The sequence below is a fragment of the Pleurodeles waltl genome, chromosome 10, assembly GCF_031143425.1.
Source record: "Pleurodeles waltl isolate 20211129_DDA chromosome 10, aPleWal1.hap1.20221129, whole genome shotgun sequence".
NCBI classification, from domain to species: Eukaryota; Metazoa; Chordata; class Amphibia; order Caudata; family Salamandridae; genus Pleurodeles; species Pleurodeles waltl.
The window spans coordinates 975,362,710-975,388,277 of NC_090449.1; the positions used below are offsets into that span (position 1 = coordinate 975,362,710).

The 25,568-nt window shown below is 43.8% G+C and overlaps 1 protein-coding gene across 1 annotated transcript in view; it reads left to right on the top strand.

Annotated features, from left to right (window-relative positions):
- The window catches only part of AHR (aryl hydrocarbon receptor), a 353,719-nt gene that overhangs the window by 165,662 nt on the left and 162,489 nt on the right, over positions 1-25,568 (top strand). Inside the window, exon 3 of the mRNA XM_069211815.1 lies at positions 3,975-4,090. Within this exon, the coding sequence (XP_069067916.1) occupies positions 3,975-4,090 (116 nt within the window). The remainder of the gene's footprint in view (positions 1-3,974; positions 4,091-25,568) is intronic.

Sequence of the window (25,568 nt, forward strand, 5' to 3'; positions counted from 1 at the left end):
TGCATCCGCAACTTAAAATGACACAGATATGTCCAAGCAATAAAATGCATTTTCTGCTTCAAGACGTATCATACCGGTCTGCTCTGATAGTATATTTACAGCTTCAAACATGGCAATTGCCATAATAATGTGGGTAGTGATGTCACATCCTGGTATGAACACTTGTCATCCATCTGAGGCTTGGACTTTAGCGTGTGCCTTTCTTTGGGCCTAGATTTTAAATATAGCTTGGCATCAGCAATAATAAATTAGATTGGCCGGTATGATTCTCTCTCCTTAGCTGGTTTAGCTTTCTTTCAAAATACACATGTCAAGGTACATATCCAGGATAGAAGGACGATACTACATTCGTATATGCCTGCAAAGACATTGACAAACAGTGGTAATATTACTTTTAAGAAGCTTTTATAAAATTCTGTTACAATAGCACCCTTGCCTGCTGCTTTATGATTGGCTAAGGTCTGTACAGCCAGCGTAACCTCATTGCTAAAATACTATATAGCAGCATGACCCCTTGTGCTAGTTGCTTAAGTGGTATTGTCACTAGTTAGATACTTACTGCACTCTCAGAATGATTTTGTTCCTGAGTGTACAGTGCTTGATAATATTGCTGTAAATTATGCATGATAGCTTTTTGATACCGCTTTCTCTTTATGATCTTTGATCTTTCTGATGCTGAACTTGCCTCATGTTCTCCGATGCTATATGGCAGTAAACAACCCTTAGATTTGTTGTATTCATACGCTTTGATGCAATGTTGTAAATATACCTTTGCATTTTTTCCGCACTGTCCTACTAATTTGAGCCTTGGCTTGAAGTTACTCCAGCAGTATGAGGCAGCTGACTGAATATTGCCAAATATGGTGGTTCTCTAGCAGCAAGATCTTATACTTTAATCTTAGATATTATCTTATTTTCTCTTCTGCATGCTATAGCTAGCTAATGCACCCTGTATTGTGGCTTTAAAATCATCCCATACAACTGGTAGAGTAATGGAATATGGATTAAAATATTTATATTCCTCCATCTTGTCCAAGATACGGTACCTGAACTCTTCAATAACTAAAAGAATTCTCTAAAAAGTCCACTATCTGTATGCTTTGGTTGAATCCAGTCCTATTGTCATCTGGAAGAAATTAGGGTCTGAGCCAATTCAAGTATGTTTTTGGAAACTACATTTGATAACGATCTCAGCAAAGAAGAAAAAACAAATAATCCTATAGTAATCTGCATGCAGGAGCAAATAATAGTATGTGAAACCGTTCCCCTCACCTCTCATGTTACCAAACACTTATCGAACAGCATGTCAATCAAGTCTAAGATTTTGGTCAAATTTCTGTTTGCAGTTCTAACCTTCAGGAACCATTTGTTCCTTGCAGGTTTAGAGACAGGCCTAAAAAGAAGTGAGTGGCCCAGTAGCAAGTTGCAGCTGCCAGGCCATCACAAAAATAATGTTAAAAAGTTTTTAAAAAAGCCTGGGGGGTGGCGACACACACAAATACACACAAATATATATATATATAATAATATCTAGCACTACTTAGAATGACAGCCTGTTTGGCAAAATGTTTACTTGGACTCAGATGTTTGACAAATACTAAATAAAAACTGCAAAACTGCAATCAGCTTTGGAGGCTAGGCGAGGCTTTTGTGTGTGAGTGTTTTTATATGTGTGTGCGTCGATTCAGACATATATACAGAGTTATGGTCACTGTCAAACGAATCAGCAGATAACATTTCATGGATAGATGCCTGCAGTGATTCTGGGCAACAAAGACTCTTGTTTTTTTAATATAGTTATTAATCATACACATCAATTTACATGTGATACAGGATACTCCAGAGATAACAAAGCAGATACTCATCTCCAAGGGTGACCCTCATACAGTCATATGGATTGGTACCTTATAACTAGGTAGTTATAGTTAGTACCTAATTTCTATAGAAAAATCATTTCTTGTTTTGCTAACAATTTTAGCACCGTTTGATTAATCTTCATGAAATGTTCAAACCCTATACTTTGATAAGCTTCTGTCTCGAAAGTTTGGGGGTGATCTGTTAAGCGGGGGCTGAGAAAATGGGGGGTCCCAAAACACGTTTTCCCTATTTATTTTTCCATGGGACCTTTAGACACGCTTACAGCGTAAACCTCTGAAGGGAATTTCACCAAATTTGGCACAAAGATAGATTCTGTTAAGCAAATCACACGTCTTGTGATTTGGTGCGAATCTGTTTAGTAGTTTTGGAGTCACTTAAGGCCAAAAAATATAGGTAGGTATGGATGCGGACCCGGAACCGTGGTTCCGGCTCCAGATCTGTGAATCCAAAGGAAAAGCAAGGTCCTGGTTGGATGGTCTCAACCCGACAGAAAATTTGCGGCCAATATTTTGTTTGTTGCATCGGCTTTGGAGGTGGGAAAATGAGAGTGCAAAACACATAAAGGGTCAGGATATAGGTGTGCGGCTTGGGTTTGGGTGCATGCAGGAGAGTTGGCCAACGGTCCTGGAAATAGGCAGGGCCCTGTGACCAACCTCTGCTGCTTATATTTACGTCTGCACATGCAAAAAAAAACATAGAAATTCACTGAAAAAAACAAAGGTTACAGGGACGTTATAGTTAGGTTCTGAATTTCCTCTCACAAAACCATAGACATTCTGCAGTTATAGTTATTGTTAACTCAGGTAACTATAACTTGCACCCTAAGGTAACTATAACTTGTGCCTGCGTCACACACAGCTAATTACTCCACATATTACATCATTAATGACGTCTATGGCATCATTGATATTATTACTGCAACATTTGCAATAAAATTATCAATGAGAAAACTGTGGATGGCATCCCGTCTGCTGAACTCATACTCAGGCACTGAGTCTAACAATCTTCATTCTCTTTTGTGTTTTATTTTCTCATTCTAAAAGTACACCTGTTACAGTTCACAACTGTATAGTTAAATAAGTGAGAAATCCTAAACATAGGACAAAGCTAATAGGTTTAAATTTCCAACTGTTTTCTGACATTTTTTGTCCTCCAATATTGAATTGTGCTGTGATCACCACAGGCGATATACAAAACAAAAGAATGCATAACTATTCAGAATGTTTAGGTACTTTGGGTACTTCCCTAACTTCTGTTGAAATCTGGAACCTCTTACACATCATCCAGGCAAATACCATAAATATTTGTCAGGACTCATAACCCAACATTTTTTAAAGTCTTCATTCTGTCTACCACTTTTTTATAGTCATTGTTTATTGAAATTTTCACAATAAACTTGCAAAGATGCTGCCAAGTCCACCTACATAACTAGTACACTCTCATGCCAACACAGCGTATTCAGAGACCAAGAGAAAAGCATCAAACAGCAAACCCATACACCCCACACTTAGATAACACATATCCATTGTCCGAGGGTCCCGTGTCTCAGCACATCATGGGAAAGAGGATTAAGAGGCTTTTAATGTATTGTAAATGTTATGTAATGTGTTCCATCTACAATTGTTCATATCCCTATAATCTGTTTATTCAGTGTAGTCTCACATCGGCCCCTATCCTTAAACCATATCCCTTATGGGAGTGTGTGTGCGTGTTTGTGTGTGATTCCTCTGTTTCCTTTCTTTATTAAGTTTTAAATGCTTTAAGAAAACTTCACTACTCTACTCCTGCTCTGCTATGTAGAATATAGCTTCTCAGTCATCTAGAAACATAAGCTCCCATATGTCTTATTCACCGACGTATGCTTCCTCATTTATTCTGGTTCACTTCATCATTCAGGGAGGACGCCACCTGATGCTTTGCTAGACCAATTTTGCTCAAGCCTCAGGAGAAAAAGGACGAATTGAATTAATTATATTTTGGATTATACAAATGTTTGTGTTAGTGTTTACCATTTGTATGTTTTTATGTATCTAATACAGTGCTTACCACATGGAATGACTGTACAAGAAATAAAAAAGCATGTCTTTATCTTTCAGTTGCACTAAAATCTTCTCGCACCGATGGAAATGGAAATCGCGAGGAACAAAGAACAGCAAAACCAGGAAAGCCTGGGCAAACCCTGCATCTGCTTGAAGGAGAGCTGCTATTAGAGGTTTGTTCCAAAAACCAGGCACCTTAACCTTATGCACCTCACCAGATTTAACATTGGTGGATACAAATGCTAAGAATATTCTGCTCTTTTTGTCATTTATATGATCATTCTCTCTCCCTGATGTTATGGCATCTATATATTACTGTTTTTTCTTGTCTGCCTTATGAATATCTCCCTCAACCAGTAAGATAAGTAATTTGGTTTAGAGGTTTAAAAAATGTTGTGCTGGCAGATTAATGTGGTACAAAACACAGCCAGGTTGGGGTGGTACAATAGAGATATTGTTCTAGCTGCTGATTTAGCTAGAAAGTCTCTAAGACACACAAACACTGCAGTTGTGTTTATATTTCAACCAGCTTTCCCATTGTTTTGAATCCTTATTGCGGTACCTGTATTTTAAAGAATATTTTGGCTATAATCTGCGATTCATCTTCAGGAGCGGAATACCTTCGACCACTGCTTAGAATGACAACCCATTTGGCAAAATGTTTACTTGGACTCATATGTCCATAAAATACTAAATAAAAACTACAGTCAACTTTAGAGGCTAGGTGATCCTTGATGTGTGAATGTGTGTGTGAGTGTTTGTGTACGTGCATCCATTCAGAGATATATAACACAGAGTTATAGTCACCTTCAAACAAAACAGTGTATAACATTTCATGGATAAATACCTTCAGTGATTCCGGGCAACAGTGACTTGTTTTTTTAAATATATTTATTAATCATGCACATAAATATATGTGTGATACAAGATTTTACAGAGATACCAAAGCAGATGCTCATTTCCAAGGGTTGCTCTCATACAGGCACATGGATTGGTACCAAACACTTGCTTACATTTATTTGTCCACCACTGATCGTAAATTGTTATCCGTCTTTGTTGGATGGTATTTATCAACCAGCATGCCCTGTGCATACAGTCAGACTATATAGTTTGTGTTTCCCACCTGAATCTTATATCTCTCCATCTCTTTAGGTAGCAAACATACAAGCTTTTTGTTGGCCATAGCAATTAGAAGGCAACCTTGACAATTGCCTCTGTTTAGTCCCTCGCTCTCAAAGACAGTAAAATAGTTTTTAGCCTGTGTCTTCATATTCTTGTACAGGATTTGACCCCCATCTGATGAACTATGAGCCAAAGCTCTTGTAGATTAATTTGAGGAAAGTGGTTTATTATATGGTGTGGTTGTGAGGCCTCCATGTGTAATACATTAACTGCCTGTACTGGGTTCAGTCAGATTTAACCCTAGCTCAACCCTGTGTAGCTGTAGTACTGAGTCATCAGACTTTATCACAGTAATGAGTGTAAAGCATTAAAACAGTCAAGAAAGAAAGAGTCAATTTTTAAAAATAGATTGTATTTGTATCTTCAAAATGACACCTCAATGACAAAAATCTACCAGGGAGTTCCAGAGATATGACTTTTAAAAAGAACACTAAGTCTCAGCTTTTTAATTCAATACAGTAGATTTTTGCAAACTTTGAAAAATGTTTATAATGTTTTAAACTACTACTCTGTCCCACTTTGGATGACCAATTCTGGCAGGGAATGAGTCAAAGCAGCCAAAGAGGATTAGTTGACTGGTTAACCTCACAGTCAAAGCAGTCTGCAGTCCCGTTCCAAGCTCTATGATGAACTGTCATAGGCTAAAATTGAGTGGTCCTTATACAAGAGAGAAAAAAAGATGAAAACAGGGGAGACCTGAAATCTCAGGAGCAAGAGCCCTCAAGCATCACTCTGGATGACTGGTATCATCATCGGGAATAGCTCCTCACTAGGCCGGCACTGCAATGCCTAGTGGGCACCCCGTAGTGGGGGCTCTCAGCCGAATTTTTTAGATAGTGACTGGAAAATTCAACAGTACAAAAATACGGGTGCCGCGAGTCACCACCCAAAGCAAAAAAGAACCTCTTTCACTTCTTTTTTGCTTTGGGTGGTGACTCGCGGCACCCGTATTTTTGTACTGTTAAATTTTCCAGTCACTATCTCAAAAATGCCCACTAGGCATTGCAGTGCCGGCCTAGTGAGGAGCTATTCCCGATGATGATACCAGTCATCCAGAGTGATGCTCCTGAGATTTCAGGTCTCCCCTGTTTTCATCTTTTTTTCTTTCTATATATTTTTTGCCTTTGGAACAGTGTACCTTTATATAATCATTATTACAGGGAGATTGTACACTGGACCAGAAATACTCCTGGTCCCTCTTTTTGTGTTAGCCTTATACAAGAGATACAGGATGCTGAAGATGCTGAAGGATGTAGAGGATGCTGATCTGGTAATGTGGGTCTTCCTGAGGCTATTCCGCAGTCTACGAACACAGTGGAGTGACTTTGGTCATAAGGGATGATGTTCCTCAAAGTCTGGTTGAAATCCAACCAAAACTAGCTGCCACTGGTCTACTGGTATATTGTTACAGGAACATAAATGTAGTAACTTCAATCTTGGGCAACCAAACTTCACTCCAATGATTCTGGGTTCAACAGACTTGGCTGTATCTTTTGAGGATTGGATCTTTGTCTCCAAGGCTGCACGTTGGCATTCAGCGTCAGTCAGGCATTCTTGGCTACCAGCTCATGAAGGCAGGATTCTTCAAATTTTGTGGCTCTGTAGCTGTAACACTAAATCAGCACACTGACTCACGGAGTCACTTCTGTCTGAAATTCAGGGCTGATTTTTCCTCGAGCAGGGCAGGCCACCGCAAGGACAGTCCTCTCTTTGGTAGCCCAAGGAGCAGCAGGTGCAGTCTAGTATTGGTACATTCTCCCTGTACTGGGTCCAGGCAACAGCAAGGCAGTCTTTCTCTGGTCCACACTTCAGTGCATATGTGATCTGTTCTCTGGGTGTAAGGGGTGCCACTTTTATGCCACGTTGGTGCCCTCAGAGGATGTGGCGACTACTAGCCAATAGGCTACCAGGTCCGCTTCTGCCTAGTGAACATAGCTGACAATTTCTCTTGGTGTGTGGCGCTCCTTAGCCCTCACCAGAGGTGTGGCTACCTAGGGGCTACACCCTCATTGAAAAATGGTTTCACAACAGCTTCCCCCTTTCTGTCCTCAATGCCATCCTGTATGCAAGAACAAAAGAGGAGCCCATCTCATGTATGTGCACCATTTGCACTTCAAAGGTGGCTTCTCCATTGAAGCACAACATTTGGACTCACCTGCCAGAAAGAAGTCACACCTCTCCCAACAGCAGGACCTTTGTGTTCCTTCCTGAAAGTCATTCACACCTCCCCCTGGGGGAGAGGTGCGGGGGAGGGTCAGAAGGCCGTGTCATGGCCAGCACTGTTAAAGATCACTGGAAAACTATGGGCAATAAAGTGGCTACCTACTAATTTTACCACTTGTGCCAAATTTACACTAAATAAAACTAGAGCATTAAGCCAAGTTTATTTTTGATACCTTAAAATATCACATTTAGTTGTGAAATTTCGAGTAGAGTGCCACACAGTAGAGTGCAGCGGCATTGAGTGAAGTGGTATAAAGTGCAGTGGCATAAAGTAGAGCAGTGTAGAGTGAAGTGGCATAGTGTTGAGTGATGTGGCACAGAGTAGAGTTAAGTGGCACGGAGTGTAGTGGTGTAGAGTACAGAGTTGAGTCAATAGGCATAGAGTGCAGAGGCATAGCGTGATGCAGAGTAGAGTAGCATAGAGAGGTGCAGAGTATAGTGCCATAGGGTGCAGTGGCATAGAGTGCAGGCACATAGAGTGCATTGATGCAAGGTAGAGTGCAGTGTCATAGAATGCAGAGATTTAGGGTGCAGATGTGTAGAGTGCATTGGCATAGAGTCCAGTGGTTAAGAGTAGAGTGGCGTACAGTGCAGTGGCATAGATTGGAGTGGCATAGAGTGGCGTAGAGTGCAGTGGCGTTGAGTAGATTGTTTCATAGTAGAGTGAAGTGGCGCAGAGTGGAGTAGTGCAGGTTAGAGTGCAGATGCGTAGAGTGGTATGGAGTGTAATTGCATAAAGTGGTGTAGAGTGCCGTGGTGCAGAGCAGATTAGAGTGGCGTACATTGGATTGGTGTAGAGTGCAGAGGCATAGAGTTGACTGTTACAGAGTAAAGAGCATTAGAGTAGAGCGTACTGGTATAGAGTGCAGTGGCTTAGAGTACAGTGTTGCAGAGTCGCCTAGACTGGAGTGGTGTTGAGTGCAGTGGTGTAGACTAGAGTGGTGAGTGCATTGGGGTAGAGTAGAGTGGTACAGGGTAGAGTAGAGAGGCATAGTGTGAAGTGGAATTGAGTGCAGTGGCATAGAGTCGAATGTTGCAGAGTCCAGTGGCGTGGAGTGGAATAAAGTGCAGAGTAGAGTACAGTGGTGTGGAGTGGAGTGGTGCAGAGTAGAGTGAAGTGAAGTAGAGTGGAGTATTCATGGTGTGGTAACATACTGCCATTACAGGCAACACATTCTCAATTCAAATGGACCCTTACATTTTCACAGACCTACAGTTTTATTCATACAACTATGTAGTGCACAGATGAAAATGTGTGGGAATTGCATCACCTAGTTTAATAATTCATTTTGATCATATCAAAGTATTTGTTTCTAAAGCACCTCAGAAATAACAAAAAATGTGCTTAATTTGTGCACTCAAAATTTTGATATATTCTGAAATGCTTACACAGTTCATTTAAATGCTGTCATGTGCTAGACTAAAAAAATGTTTCTACCCCCAGCATCCAGCAAGATTGTCACATAAATCTTCCCACTTTGAAGTCAGAGAAAGTAAAGTAAACAACCGCCCTTGGAAGACAGCTTCTAAGATACAAATAAAGTACAAAAGAGGCAGGTGGAAAAGGAGAGTATCCCTCCTGACCTTGCTCACCTTGAGATAAATGGGCAAAATACTACCCAAGTAGTATTTTTCTGACCTTGAAGAGGTGAACAGCGGACCTCAGAAAAAAGTGATTTTCCAAGTGAAAGATTCCAGGCATCTGCAATTAAACTACACGATGCCATGATCTGAAAAGCTAGCCTTAGTAGTTGAACATGGTGAATAGCGCCTTGTTAGTACAATCAGTACTAATAGCTGCTGCCTGGCAAATGTATTGTAAATGTAAATTAAAGTGAAAGGGGATTCATGCTCCGCTGATGTTTCACCTGCAGACTTGGATTTGGATTTTGCTGGAGGTAGTTTCTCTGGAATCCATATTCATTGAGGAAGGCATAGGCCCTGTACGATAAAACTTTGCATCATTCGAAGAGGGAAGCAGATGTATTTTATTTTTCTTTCTTATTAGAGAATACAATTTTGGACAGGCTGCATCTGAAGATATATACATATGCAACACGGCCAAGTCGTGAAGCACACTGATTTTGCATTTTGGTTACATTGTTTACATAATATGAAATGGAGAAAACACATTTTGCTACACTGTTCCCCTGTAACAGATGGGCCACATGGTCCGGATCAGTATGTCACATTTCTCGTTATGTGGGGTGCAAAACGTGTTAAAATCGGTTTACTGCATTTTGTGATTATGGTTCATAATGCAGGACAGCTATTTTTAATTAGCACTTCTATTATATATAGAGATTAAGCATATACATCATGTATTTTTTAAATAGTTTGTCAGTTTTCCCTAGTTTTACATTTGTTTCATTTGCTTGCACACACAACATGTATTGTTTCAACTAGATTTGCTTTCTTTCTTGCAGTAAAACAAGGTTATTTAGTATGGCGGCCTGTGTCAGACTATGTAGATGATTTTGGAGCGTGGTAAATGTCCCCCATTTTCGAGTACTTTGCACTAACATTTGCATGAACGACTAGTGCAAAAAAATTACTTTTTGCTTCAGTTAGAGCCATTGTTGGTTCAGCGTTGCCTGGCATGATTGTCATTTTTGCCTGTTCATATGAAAAATGACAATTTTTGCGTTATATATTTATTGCAGCGTGTGCATTTGAGGTGTTTCTGTCACTCAGCAATAGTTATTTCTCTACTCCCAAATTAGTATTTGTTTAGTCTTCAATATATAATAACCGGTTCTTGAGGAGTTTCCATATTCAAGAGATTGGTTTCTGTGAGTAAATGTAATGCAGTTGGTGACAATGTTAATATGACAGCAAGGACTCTTTGTTGCTAAACGTCAACGTGCACCTCCTGATGCTTACTAAGGATTTCTTGCCGCCACTGAGGACCCTTAAGTTGTGGCCAGTTACCCACTAGATAGAATTCCATAGAATTCCTCTGTCCATGTTCTAACATTTGGCAGGGCTAAACTCATTTCTGCATTCGGGTACATTTTCTAATCTGTACTACGGTGGGCGGGGAGTGGGAAGCCAGCGACACAAAGCACTTGTTTTACGGAAATAACTGGTTTCCTGACTGCGGTACAGATTGTTTCTGCAGAGCTTTTCCAGGCAGTGTATTTTTAACCACAGACTATTATGCTCTGGGTTCATTCAGATTTCTATAGTTAGTTTTGTTCTTAAACATTTAGGGTCATGGAAATAGAGGCACAAATGTTTAGAACTTGGTTGCGTTTGTTCAGGTTTCCTCTCTGACAAAACCTTTGCTTCAAGCTTTAATATCTGTGTGCATTGCAAACACAGGCAATCGTAAATAAAGTTCAGCACATTAAAACCAGCCCTATTGTCTTTGCTGGTGCTTGGATACAAGCAGCAAAACCAGATTGCTTTCTTTAAGGAATGGATTTTCCATGATTGGCATATTTGATGGCATATTTGATGTACAAGTACGTCCCTAGTAAAGTGCCCTAGAGGTGCCAAGGGCCTCTAAATAAATCAAATTCTACTAGTGGGCCTGCAGCACTGATTGTGCCACCCATTTGTGTAGCCCTGTAAACATGTCTCAGACCTGTCACTGCAGCGTCTGTGTGTGCAGTTTTACATTGTCAGCGTGACCTGACAAGTGTACCCACTTGCCATGTCCAAACCTTCCCTTTTACTACATATAAGTCACACCTTATGTAGGCCAGAGGCAGTCACATGAACAGGATGCAGTGTATCTAAATGGTAGGACATGTAGTTGTATGTTTTACATGTTGTGAAAGTGAAATACTGCCCAATTCGTTTTTCACTATTTCAAGGCCTAGCTTTCCCGTAGGATAACATGGGGACTGCCTTTAAACCTTTAAATATCTGTAAAGTGTAATGTCCCATTGGGAGCAGATAGAGATCTGAAGTTTGAGGTCTCTGAACGCACCATTTAAAAATACATCTTTTGGTAAAGTTGGTTTTAGATTGTCTGTTTGAAAATGCCACTTTTAGAAAGTGGGCATTCTCTTGCTTAACCATTCTGTGCCTCTGCCTGCAGAATCCTTGTCTGGGTCAGACTACTGCTGAAGCGGTTATGCAAATTAGGGATATTAATGAGTGTTTATGCATTTTGAATAATAATAAAATGTAGAAATAAATAATGTAGAGAATTAATGTGCCTGTTTGAAAATGTGCCCATGGAGAGTGGTTACCAAGATTCACAAAATGTACTAATAATATGAATAACATGAATGAATTATACAAAATGTATTAAAAAAATGTAGTAGCATGTCATATTGAGATATATAATGTATGTTTTGCATTATATTGTAGAGTTAACTTAGCCGAAGTCGTGGGCTAGCTTTGCCAGGCCTCATGCAGAAGCTGAATTACTAGCGCAATGTAGAGAAGCTAATGTGCTGGACTGACCCTGAACTGCCTATTGCTTAATGAAATTTGCTCAGCAAAAATTCTATGCGTGAACCGATGGACAGGAGATAATGGAATCATAATGTAACAAGGACTGTGTAAAGCAGACAAGATGTACTTTCCCAGGACTCGAACAATGGTTACACTGACTGGAGAAGAAGATGCAACATTTTTTATACCTGACGAGCCGGATGATGAGAACATCGTACAGTGAACCAATCAACACCTTGAGAATTGTGTAATACTAGAATTTGTAGATTTGAAAAACTGAAAATATTGGGTAGCATCATAAATGGTGATTAATTGACCAATTAGGAATTGGGGGATAGACTGGGTGACTTTGATATAATGCTGTGACAAAAGGGGGAAAAACCTCAGAACGGATGGAGAGATATTAGGTGCAGATGTCCAGAGAGAGACTACGATATTTGAGATTCTGTCATTGGGCTCAAGCTCTTGAAAGCCTGATGTGATGCTGATCGATTGATGACCTGAAGACAAAGACTGACTTTGTTGCTGATTCATACCGTTGATAGGTAACTATGACAATGTTACTGATTTACTTTTTGTGCCTTTTCTTTCTAGGTACCAACTGCGCTGTTTTATCGTTTTTCTCTTAAGTTAGATGTTTTTCCAAATTCATGTTCTAAACTGTTTTCACATGAAGTCCCACATGCAAATGCTAATTTGGGTTAGGTAGGGTTCCTATTCCGAGACGCTGACATATATGGTGACAAATGATTGACGGACTGATTTGCTGAACTCTGCTACTCATGTTAATATATTCATCATTATTGGCTTATGCTGAGGCATTAGAACTCATGTTTTCTCAAGTCCTGATTAGGTTATGTGAATAAAGATTGAATTAACCTCATGACTTAGTATTGTAACCAATAGGGAAATAAAATTGATGATACCTATATTGAGATGTGGTTATTCATGAATGTTGACGTTATTAACTACTGACTAATGTTTTGTTTATTGGTTTGTGTATTGATTATTGGTACAAATTGGTTACCCCGTAGCTAGGATACTCCATGCGAATCAAAAGGTTAATCGGCCTATACGCCTCCCCTTGTAAGTTTACTTACTAAGGACTAGGCGCGCAAACACTGCCAGTTGGGCTGTTTGTGAATTCCCGCTAGATAGTGACACAAAGGGAGCTGAGGTGTGTCCTGCATATCTCAATGGGCCTTCCTGGGCTAGAGTGGGAGGGAAGAGCTGACCCCCGCACCTGAAAGGGCTCTGCCTGTCCTCGCAATATGCAGTCCCCAACCACCTGGAGTGTGTCGCTAGCCAGGCCTGGGGAAGGCAGGATCTTGTCAACAACAGGAACTTTCCTTTGAAGTTTGCCTACTTCAAAGGCAGAAATTAGTATAAGTAGTGGACCCAAAACCCCAGACTTTTAGAACACTTCTTGATCAAGAGGAACCTCTACTAAGGAGAAGAACTGAAGAGCTGGAGGAGGAGTACTGCCCCTTTGCTGTGTGTGATTTGCTGGGTTGACCTGCAGTTGCTGCTTCTGTCTTAAAGAGAAAAAAGACTGGACTTTGCTGTGTATCCTGCTTGTGAAGTTTTTCCAAGGGCTTGGACTGAACTTGCCAACTGTTAGGAAGTCTCAGGGATGTCAAAGACTTCACATGCCACTACCTGGGTACTCCTGCTGAGGACCCTGACTTGCCAAGTAGATCTAACCGGAGTGAAACTTGGGCTGAAAACCAAGAAAGACCAGGCACACCGACTCCGGACGGCACCTCTGCCTGCAACCTGAAGCCTTGGTCCCTGCTGGAGTAAGATGACCCTGACCGACGCCGCAGGCCTGACGCTGAAGTCCTGCACATCGTGAGTCCCGAGTGCTGTCTCACCAACGTCCGTGACACCATACTCTACTGCGACACCTGTATCCCTGAGGTGAGACCGCAACCCCAAGAGGTCACCCCATTGCCTCGTGATGCGCTCGATTCATTGACCCCACAGGATCGTCAGGAACTGACTCCCTGCACCAACACCACATTACCTCCCCGTTCTGCCTTAAGGAGCCGGTGCACCAGCTTGTTCTCCTTGTTACCAAAGGTACTGTACCTGGGGGTCCGTGCAACTCCGTGACTGGTGCCGTCCTCCCCACTAGTGGCGTCCGACTGTTGGGAAGGACTCCATCAACTGTGTTGTGAAAGCCCCAATTGGAGTTATTGTGTTTCTAAGCACTATTGTGTTTTTAAGCGGTATATTGAAGTTTAATCTTTGAAGCTTCATATCTTTGCTTCTGTATGTTGGATTTATGTAATTTGGGTCTTGTTTTACTCAGATACATATTGGCATTCTTCTAAGCTGGTTTTGAGTGCTTTGTGGTGTCTTCACTGTATTATTGTGTGTGTTTGTACAAATACTTTACACATTGCCTCTGAAATAAGCCTGACTGCTTGTGCCAAGCTTCAAAGGGGGTGAGCCGGGGTTATCTGAGCGGGGTTTCTCCTTTACCCTGACTAAAGTGAGGGTTCCCCACTTGGAGAGGGTGCATTGCAATGGAAGCACTTCTTAGAAAATAGAATAATACAACCAGCAGTCAACTGCGTGGGGTAAGCGAGTTACTGTGCTCTGGATAGAGGCAAATCCCACAATCAGCCTTTAAATATTTGGTAACAATAGGTGGATGATGTAGATAGCTTCTCTACACCAGAATAAATCACAGATGTTGGTACAAGTAAGAAAATAAATAGGCTTGCCTATTTTTTTGGAGTTCTTACAAAACAGATGCTTATACAAATGAATTAAATGAACTGACGGAAACCACTATAATTTCAGTTGTATGTATAGTAAAACTATAATATATTGCCCCTCATTATTACTCACCACATCACTCCTCTTTGATAGGGCAAGTATCAGATATTGGCCCTATTAAAATCATGCAGAGCTACATGGTGTGTTTATTTTTACCCAGAGATTTAGCCTCCTCAACAAATGGGCCAAACTGAGAAACTACAAAATGGAATTGGATCTAGAATTACCATTACCGTGGGAAAGTCCTCATTTGTTAGCGAGGCCGTGCCATGGGTTTATGGTTCAGAAAAATTAGAGACCTTTATTGTGTGTTGTCATTTGTTGTAGCATATGCTCTGGGGACAAAACCAGGAGGGGTAGAGGATGAACAAGAGTATATGCTGTGCTGTGTTACTAGCCTGGATTGCAAAAGAGAAACAAGTAGTGTTGGTCAGGCAAGAAATACATTTTAATGAGTCACCCTAGGGGTGACGCAGACCAAACCCACCAGGCCAGTCTTAATAAATTTGTCATTTTAAAAAAAAGGCTTCAGTATGGCCAGCAAAGGGTCCCAGTCCGCCCGAAATCACTACAAAGATACTAGTGTGTTCATAGAGTCCCCAGGCAATTAGGGGGAAAATGGGGAACAGTGAAGACACAGGAGTCTCAGCTTGGAGTCAGTGGTGCTCGTCACGCTGACATTTCTCAATAGGTGCTGGAAGCAACACTCAGGATGTTCTTCAAAAGCTTCACATAAATGTTAAAAATTTGCAGAAATTAACCATGCAGTTAATGAGTTAGTTAGCAAGAATAAATAGGGCATTCTTCAAGGTGGAGGTATCATTATCGAGTCCACTCACCAACCTGGATATTGATGATGAACCCCCACATGTTGAGGTGAACCAGGCAAAGATTCCCTCTAGGAATGAAGTGAGATCGAACAGAACTCAAATGCAAATCTGCACAGCAACAAACACCAAGAGGGAACCAAAAAGGTTAAGAATACAGATTCAGAGCCAGATGCCAAACTAGGAGCACTGCAACTGTAAAGCATTTCCAGGCACTCATAAAAAGTAACAGGATGCTTTGTACCTGCACAACCTCTTATACTTCCCGGGACGTGACCTTTACTGACATAGAACTCTACCTCGGGATACTATTGTGCGCTCAAGTCTACCGGCTAGGCACCACCTCCTAAGATTCCATGATCTTCCTGGTTTGAATGAAATTTTGGAACAGAGTTGATTGGATAGAGCATGAGATTACCAATACATATAAAAGTGCAGCTGCTTTTATATGGAGTACAGTTACATATGAGGCCTGTCATGACTGAATCCTATCAGTACTCCCCTGATGAATGCCTCTTAAGGAGTCACCACAAGGTTTGAAACGCATAAAAACATTAAACCAAACAGGGAGCATGAACAAACACTGCAGATTTCCATGATCTTTCAGAAGCATCATAGTCCTTTGATACTTTTCAGGGGCGTAGCTTCAGAGGGGGTTGTTTGGGAGGGTACACCCTCCTAATAAAGTATTTTGTAGAAAATAGTTGGTCCAGGGGTACTTTCAGTCTGGTATGGTGAGGAGTCTGTCGGATTTCACAAGGAATGGTTACATAAATACGGGCAAAAACGCACACACACTCTCTCCCTCTCTGCTTTGAAAGTCTTCAAAAATATTGGTTATTTTACCAAATATTGTGTTTTCCCTCACTGATACCCGTAACAGTCCCCATTCATCTCCCTTTCCACCACCCTTTTAGCCCTTCTCATGTGCCCTGCTTGTCATATAATGTTTTTTTGACATTTTACACCAGCGTGATTGTTGGAAGATCTGAAGCTGATACTATTAAGTATTGCAACAGTCCATACTACCATCTGAAATACAAAATAGGCTCCACCTCGTATTCACAAGTGCCTTCAACCAAACTGAGTGTAGGCAAACAGTCATGGATTTTGCAGGTTTTGCATGAAGTACATGGGCCACTGGATGAATGTGCACGTAATAGCAGATTCGCAGCCACCGGCCAACCAACTGCAAGGTTTGAAAGAGTAGTAGAAACTGAGGGGAGAATTTAGGATGAGAAGCAAATTTAGGTCATTTATGATGAAGTTAGGCTGGGAACCAATAATTTAGTGGACAACCAGATGATATTTACCACCTTGTAAAATGGTGACAACTGGGAGTGACAGACAGCATAATCTGCCTTTGTCTTCACTGAATGTTGATTGGTTGACTATCTTACAGTCCCAAAGAGACATAAGTATATTAAGAAATGTGACAGAAGCTGAGAAGATAATCGGTAATAACTTGCAGGATGTATGCCAAAAGTACAATAAAATGGAGACCTTCCCATCATACCATGCAAGGAATTGAATTGGTGTGAGTGAATTCTGATTAAGCATTCAATTTACAGTACTCTATTTGATGGTTCATATGAAAGCACTGAAGATATTCTTTGATGGTTTGATTCTGTCTCTCACTCGGTCTGTCAGTCTGTCCATCTGTTTCTAGGTGGTAGGTGGTGGAGGCAATATATACTGTGGCTAACCTTTTGCATAATCCTTTCCTAAAATGTGCTGTCGTTTATGTTCGCATATAACAGATAATTCTATCTGGTAAGCCATGCAATCTAAACATATGATCTAAGAAGACATGAATTAGCTCTAATACGAATGATATTTTCTGCAACATAATATAGTGCCGACATTTAGTGCAGTAGTCCACCACAATCAAGTATGTAGTGTATGTCAATGAGTTTAGTAATTCAGGCCTAAAATCCATTGACTTGTCCTGGGTTGATGAAGCATAAGGGCTGGTTGTAGTAATTCAGTGTGCTCGATATGGACAGTCCTAGCATGAACATAGATGGAGTGCAACACCTTCATCCAACACAAATAGCTGTTTAGATATTGTTTAAGCTTTTGTCACACCGGATGTCCTGCTGCTCGAGTGTCAATGCATCACTGTACTGCTCTTTGTCGCAATTCCTGAAATGTGAAGCATTGTCATGATGCAATTTATATTTTTGTTTGTCCTTTCCCTGGTTCTTATACCACTGCTCTGCATCAATTTTCTAGGCACTCTACCCCTTTGAACACCATCTTTCCTACGCCTTGAGCAGTATTTACCTCTGCAGAGATCTCGGCATTCTTGCCAGATATCTGTGCACGCATACGTTGGTTTACCGCTCACTGGAATCTCGTTGTGAATTCCTTATAGGTGTGCAAAATGTGAATTTTTGTCATAAGTATACATTTGCCGCCAAATTTACATTTGCCAATAGGCCCATGGTCACTAAATGTCCATCTATGCAAATCATCGCCAAAGGCGGAGGTTGTTTACATACTGGATCATATCTTAGAAGGTTTCAATCAGTGCCCTTAATTTCATCAGGAATTTCCTAATTCTTAATGAGGGTTCCTGTTTGGACTTCAAACGCATAATTCATAAAACCGCCTGAGCCTACAAGGGCGGAAAGAGCAACTGAGAGGTTATTTATGTCGTCTTTCCTTTCTTTCTTAGTGAGGGCCTTACACACACTCCAGATGTGCATCATTTCTTCTATGTTGACTGAGATCTCTGGGAATTTGGATTCAGTGGAAACACACATTCGGGGGAAGAGCTTTTCTTTTCCCTATTTTTCCGCTTCCGCTGAGCGTCTCTTAGAAAGGTCTAATCAGTGTTGGCCATAGTAAAAGTGGGACTGATAAAGTGTCATTTAAATTGCCCTTCAAGCCTTTGCAGAATGTAGCTGCTGTTGCTGCTTTATCCGCCCAGGCAACATCTGAAATTCACTGCTGGAAGTAAGAGACCAGCTGCTGGTTGAAGCATGAAAAGTCCAGTAAGAGCTGCGTGGGTGATTTGTCACTTCCCAAACATGGGTTAAAATGCTGCTGAAACAGATCGAAGTTTGATAACCAGGGTCTTTCCTTAATAATCCCCAGTGTGGCCTTCACCATAGCATGTTTCAAGAGATAGGAGGCTGTAAATTCTACCTTGGCAACATTATTAGCAAAACGCTGTAGCTTTGAAAGAAAATATAGTTGGCATTTTGTTAAAATGGACTGAAATTTCATTATGTGAGGATGTGGTGGTGAAACAAGAATTTGGCCACTTACATTTGTTGTTGTAAGTGTGTGCCATCCCTGGGATGCAGTTGTATCAGGGGTCTCTGTGAGTAGATATATATGAGTTAACAATAAGGCTGTTTCCTGTGTAGGTGTTTTAAGTTCATGCCACAGCCCCTTTCAGAGGGCACAGAGAAGACAGTGGCTACTGGGCCCAATCCTGGGGATTCAGGTCTTTTACCTCTGCTGTCCTGGGACCCAACCTACTATGGATCCTGAGCAGCTGCTCAAAGTACTACCTGTCAGCACTTGACTCTCAGTCTTAGCGCAGGTTGAGAAGTCCAAGGCTCCACAGGGGTAGTTAGGTGCAAGTTAATCAAAGGCACAAAACTTAAAATATAAAGAGTGACCCCAATAATCGGACTGTCCAGTCGATGGCTTACTTTTAGAAATGTTAGAAATGGGGTCTTTGGTTGACAGTCAGGTTACCCCCTGTTCAAGCAAGGACCCTCACTCTAGTCAGGGTAAAATAGAATCACCCTCAGCTAACCCCTGCTTACCCCCTTGGTAGCTTGGCAGAGCAGTAGGCTTAACTTCAGAGCGCTAGGTGTAAAGTATTTGTACCAACACACACAGTAACTTCATGAAAACACTACAAAATGACACAACACCGGTTTAGTAAAATAGGAAATATTTATCTAAACAAAACAAGACCAAAACGACAAAACTCCGACATTCACAAGTCAAGCTATGAATTTTTAAAGATTAAACTAAAAAATAGCGCTTAGAAACAAAAATGCTTCGATGAGATGTTAACACGGCATTGTGACGGAGTCGTTCCCAACAAGCCGACACCAGCGGTGCCGGACACGGAATCGTGTAGACCCCCAAGTACAGTACCTTTGGTGAAGAGTGAAAACAAGCCGATGCGCGAAGTCGGGGATCGCGGCGTCTGTGCGAAATTTTGAATCCGTGCACTTCGAGCGGTGTCGGTCACGACGTGGTGCGGCGACTTCCACGGAGTCGCGGACTTCAGCGGAGCTGCAGCAGCGTCGGGCCTGCGAAGAGCGTCACGTTCCAGCGAAGGTCACGGCGTTGGGTGCAGGCGGCGTCACCGGATTCAGCAGCGGCGTCGGTCCAGAGTCGTCCGAAGTCGATTTCCTTGGATTTCCACCAGCTTTCCTTTCAAGGGCCCAGGGACTGGATAGGGCACCACTTGTCGGGGCAGGAGTCTCTCCAGAGACTCCAGGTTCTGGCAGAGAGAAGTCTTTGCTGTCCCTGAGACTTCAAACAACAGGAGGCAAGCTCTAACTCAAGCCCTTGGAGATTTCTTCACAAGATGGAAGGCACACAAAGTCCAGTCTTTGCCCTCTTACTCTGGCAGAAGCAGCACTGCAGGAAAGCTCCACAAAGTACAGTCACAGGCAGGGCAGCAACTCTTCCTCAGCTATCAGCTCTTCTCCAGGCAGAGGTTCCTCTTGGTTCCAGAAGTGTTTCTCTAGTCTGTAGATTTGGGTGCCCTTCTTATACCCATTTTAGTCTTTGAAGTCACCTTTCTTCAAAGGGGACTCACACCTACTTGTGAAATCCTGCCTTGGCCTCAGACACACACCAAGGGGTTGGAGCCGGCATTGTCAGAGGCAGGCACAGTCCTTTCAGATGAGAGTGACCACTCCACCCCTCCCTCCTAGCAGAGATGGCTAATCAGGAAATGCAGGTTACACCCCAGCCCCCTTTGTGTCACTGTCTAGTGCGAGGTGAAAAACAACCCAACTGTCAAACTGACCCAGACAGGGAATCCACAAACAAGGCAGAGTCACAGAATGGTTTAAGCAAGAACATGCTCACTTTCTAAAAGTGGCATTTTCAAACGCACAATCTTAAAATCAACTTTACTAAAAGATGTATTTTTTAATTGTGAGTTCAGGGACCCCAAACTCCACATGTCCATCTACTCTCCAGGGGAATCTACACTTTAATCATATTTAAAGGTAGCCCCCATATTATCCTATGAGAGAGACAGGCCTTGCAACAGTGAAAAACGAAATTGGCAGTATTTCACTGTCAGGACATATACACCACATTACTATATGTCCTACCTTATCCATACACTGCACCCTGCCCTTGGGGCTACCTAGGGCCTACCTTAGGGGTGCCTTACATGTAAGAAAAGGGAATGTTTAGGCCTGGCAAGTGGGTACACTTGCCAAGTCGAATTTACAGTGTAAAAATACACTTACAGACACTGCAGTGGCAGGTCTGAGACATGATTACAGGGTTACTTGTGTGGGAGGCACAACCAGTGCTGCAGGCCCACTAGTAACATTTGATTTACAGGCCCTGGGCACATCTAGTGCACTTTACTAGGGACTTAACAGTAAAACAAATATGCCAATCATGGAGAGCCAATTACGTACACATTTTAAACAGGAGCACTTGCACTTTAGCACTGGTTAGCAGTGGTAAAGTGCCCAGAGTAACAAAAACAGTAAAATCAGAGTCCAGCACACATCAACCACCTGGGGAACAGAGGCAAAAAGTTACGGGAGACCACGCCAAGGATGAAAAGTCTAACACATGTCCCCCCCAGCTAAAAGTGGGGAGCAACTACCCAACCTCATGGGAGTTCTCATCACTAAGGCGGAAGAACCTGGACAGACCATCAGCATTGGCGTGCTCTGTACCAGGACGATGTTCCACCGTAAAGTCCATCCCCTGTAGGGAAATGGACCACCTCAACAGTTTTGGATTCTCACCCCTCATCTGCATTAACCATCTGAGGGGCCTGTGGTCGGGCTGAACTCGGAAGTGAGTCCCAAACAAGTAGGGTCTTAGCTTCTTCAGTGCCCAGACCACAGCAAACGCTTCGCGTTCTATGGCACTCCACCTACGTTCCCTGGGTAGTAACCTCCTACTAATGAAGGCCACGGGTTGATCTACGCCCTCTTCATTTAGCTGTGAGAGTACTGCTCCAATACCATGCTCTGAGGCGTCTGTTTGCACAACAAACTCCTTGAAGTAGTCAGGTGCCTGCAGCACAGGTGCTGTGCACATGGCAGCCTTCAGGGCATCAAAAGCGTTCTGGCAAGCCTCTGTCCAGATCACTTTCTTGGGTTGCTTCTTAGAAGTCAACTCAGTTAAGGGGGTAACAATGGTACCATATCCCTTAACAAACCTCCGGTAATATCCTGTGAGACCTAAAAAGGCTCTCACTTCAGTCTGGGTCTTGGGAGGCTCCCAAGCCAGAATCGTGTCAATCTTAGGCTGTAGGGGTGCCACCTGGCCACTCCCCACCTGGTGTCCTAAGTACACCACAGAATCCTGCCCTATTTGGCACTTGCTCGCCTTAATAGTGAGGCCTGCCTTCTGCAGGGCCTCTAACACTCTCCAGAGGTGTTGCAGGTGTTCCTCCCATGTGGAACTAAACACAGCAATGTCATCCAGGTAGGCGGCACTGAACTTATCCAGTCCTGCCAACACCTGGTTGACCAACCTCTGAAAGGTGGCAGGGGCGTTCTTCATCCCAAAGGGCATCACATTGAAGTGGAAGTGCCCATCTGGGGTAGAGAATGCTGACCTCTCCTTTGCCCCCTCAGTTAAGGCAATCTGCCAGTACCCAGATGTTAAATCAAACGTACTGAGTTACTTGGCAGCTCCTAACCGATCAATGAGCTCATCACCTCGGGGGATGGGGTGTGCGTCAGTCTTGCTGACCGCATTGAGACCCCGGTAGTCCACACAGAACCTAAGTTCTGGAGTGGCACCAGGAGCAGCAGCCTTTGGAACCAAGACCACTGGGCTGGCCCAAGGTCTGCTGGAGTGCTCAATAACCCCTAGGGTTAACATTTTGGAGACTTCCTCCTTAATGCAAGCCCTGACCCTGTCAGTCACCCTGTAAACCTTATGTTTAACAGGTGTACTGTCCCCAGTGTCCACATCATGTGTGCACAGGTGTGTGACTCCTGGGATCAGGGAAAACAGCGAGGCGAACTGTCCCAGCACGTGGCGACAGTCCCTCTGCTGTTCCTCAGTCAGGGAGGGGGAGAGGATCACTCCCTCCACAGACCCATCTTTCTCTCCTGCAGACAGGAGGTCAGGAAGAGGCTCACTCTCTTCCTCCACCCCGTCATCAGTCGCTAGGAGCAAGGATAGCTCATTTCGCTCAAAGTGTGGTTTGAGGCGGTTGACATGTAGGACCCTCAAAGGGTTCCTGGGGGATTGCAAGTCTACCAGATAGGTGACCTTGCTCTTTCTTTCCACCACTTCAAAAGGCCCAGTCCACTTATCTTGGAGAGCCCTAGGCTCCACTGGTGCCATGACCCACACTTTTTGTCCAGGCTGAAACTCAACCAGAGTGGCATTCTGGTCGTACCACCGTTTCATATCCTCCTGGCTTGCTTCCAGGTTCTCCTGAGCGAGACTCCTGAAGCGGGCAGTCTGGTTTCTTAGTGCCAGCATGTAGCTAAATACATCCTGGGGTGGTTTACTAGGAGCTTTCTCCAAAGCCTCCTTCACCAGACTGAGCGGTCCCCTCACAGGGTGGCCATAGATGAGCTCAAAGGGGCTAAAGCCAAATCCCTTTTGAGGCACCTCCCTGTAAGCGAACAAAAGGCATGGCAAGAGGACGTCCCACTTACGCCTCAAGGGCTCTGACAGGCCCTGAATCATGCCTTTCAAGGTGCGGTTGAATCTCTCAACCAGATCATTACTTTGGGGGTGGTAAGGGGTGGTGAACTTGTAGGTTACCCCACACACCTTCCACAGAGACTTCATATAAGTGGATATGAAGTTTGTACCTCTATCAGATACCACCTCCTTGGGGAACCCCATGCGGGTAAAAACTCCCATCAAGGCACGTCCCACCACGGGGGCAGTGACCGTCCTTAGAGGAATGGCTTCTGGGTATCGTGTGGCATGGTCCACCAAGATCAGGATGAACCTGTTGCCCATGGCTGTCTTGGGGTCCAGAGGCCCCATAATGTCAATTCCTACCCGTTCAAAGGGAGTACTGACTACAGGTAAAGGTTGGAGGGGAGCTTTGCATTTCCCCCCATTCTTGCCACTTGCCTGACAAGTCTGACAAGACCTACAATAAGCAGTTGACTGCTTGTGCATCAAGGGCCAGTAAAAGTGGGAGACAAGCCTCTTATAGGTCTTGTCCTGCCCTAGATGTCCTGCCAACGACACATCATGAGCCAAACCCAGTAGGAAGGCCCTGAAGCACTGGGGTACCACCAGCATACGAGCTGACCCAGGCTCAGGAACCTTAGGCTCACTATACAGGAGGCCATCCTCCCAATAAATCAGGTGAGTACCTGGCGCCTCGCCAGCCGCCTGGGCTGCAGCCTGCTGCCGTAGCCCCTCAAGAGTAGGGCACTCCTTCTGCGCTGTGCAGAATGCTGCCCTGGTGGGTCCCCCTTCCTGCTGCCACTGCGACAGCTCAGGGACCTCCCCCAGTTCAGCCACCTGTTCCCCTGTAGGCTCCGGGGCATCACCCTCAGGTTCTGCCTCCTTCCGGACCGTGGGAACTTCTGGGGCCGGTTTCCCGCGCCCCCTGCCCTTCCTCTTCTTGGCGGTCCCCTGGGCCACTGTTTCAGGCTCCAGGGGCTCTTGACTACCCTGATTGGCTGCCATAGAGCGGGTGGATACGCATACCCACCCAGGCAGACCCAACATCTCCAAGTGAGACCTGTGTTCCACCTCCTTCCAAGGGGAATCCTCCAGGTCGTTACCTAGCAAACAATCAACAGGCATGGTTGGACTCACAGCTACTTTCCAGGAACCTGAGACCCCCCCCCATTCAAAGGGAACCTGCGCCACTCTGCAGAGGCGCTCAGAGTTGTCTACCGCAACTACTTGGTGAAGTACCCGGGGATCAATCTGCTCTTCAGACACCAGGTGACTCCTCACTGTAGTCACACTGGCTCCTGTGTCTCTCAGAGCCTCCACCCTCTGTCCATTTATGGTCACCCATTGCCTGTACTTCTTAGTGTTATCAGGCACTAGGTTTCTCTGGACCATCTCACTGTCCCCTAGTGAGACAAGGATCATTTCTGCTGGTTCCCACCCACCTGAAACCAACTCCTCCCCAAGCGCTACACTGGCCAAACCCTGGGAAGGTGCACCAGTGGGTGCCGGTGTACTTTTGGGGCATTTGGGGTCACCCCTCACATGACCCACCTTGTCACATGCATAGCACTTACGTGGGGGACCACCTGCCACTGGCTTCCCTTTGGACAACCATGGCTTCTTTTCACTGGGGGGTTGGGAATCCTTACCCTGGGAATCAGTTTGGGGCCCTTTAGAGAACTCCCCCTGTTTGCCCTTACCCCCCCTTTCTTCTGAGAGGGACCCCGCCCACCCTTGGCGTGGCCTCCCCATACCTCTTTTGGACCTTGGTGCTCTCCCAGCGGTCCGCTTCCTGCGCAAGCTTCCTGGGGTCAGTCAGCTTGCTGTCAATGAGGTGCTGGCGCAGCTCTGGAAAACATAAACTGTACAAGTGCTCCCAAGCAATTAAATTGTAAAGCCCCTCATACGTGTTTACCTTACTGCCCTTTACTGCCCTTCACCCAACCATCCAGTGACCTGCAAAAAGAATCAACACATTCCAAACATGTTTGGGATTCCTTTCTCTTGTAGGATCTAAACTTCTCCTTGTACAGCTCAGGGGTGAGACCAAACCTGGTGAGTAAGGCCGCCTTCATGACAGGGTCTGTGAGACTCTGAGCATCCCCTAAGGCCGTCAGTGTGTCCCTCGCCTCTGCCTCAAAATGCTTCCACAGGGCTGCCCCCCAATGAGCTTCAGGGACCAGGTTCATGTGGAGAGCTGACTCATAACCCTTGAACCACAAGTAGATATCATCCTCCCTCTTATAATCCCTCACAAGGTCTTTTGGGATGTGTACCCTTCTCTCCGGCTGCACTGTAGGCTTACTGCCACCATCCCTACAGGACTGGCTCCTCTGATCTAACTCCTTTAAGTTAAGCTCATGAGCCA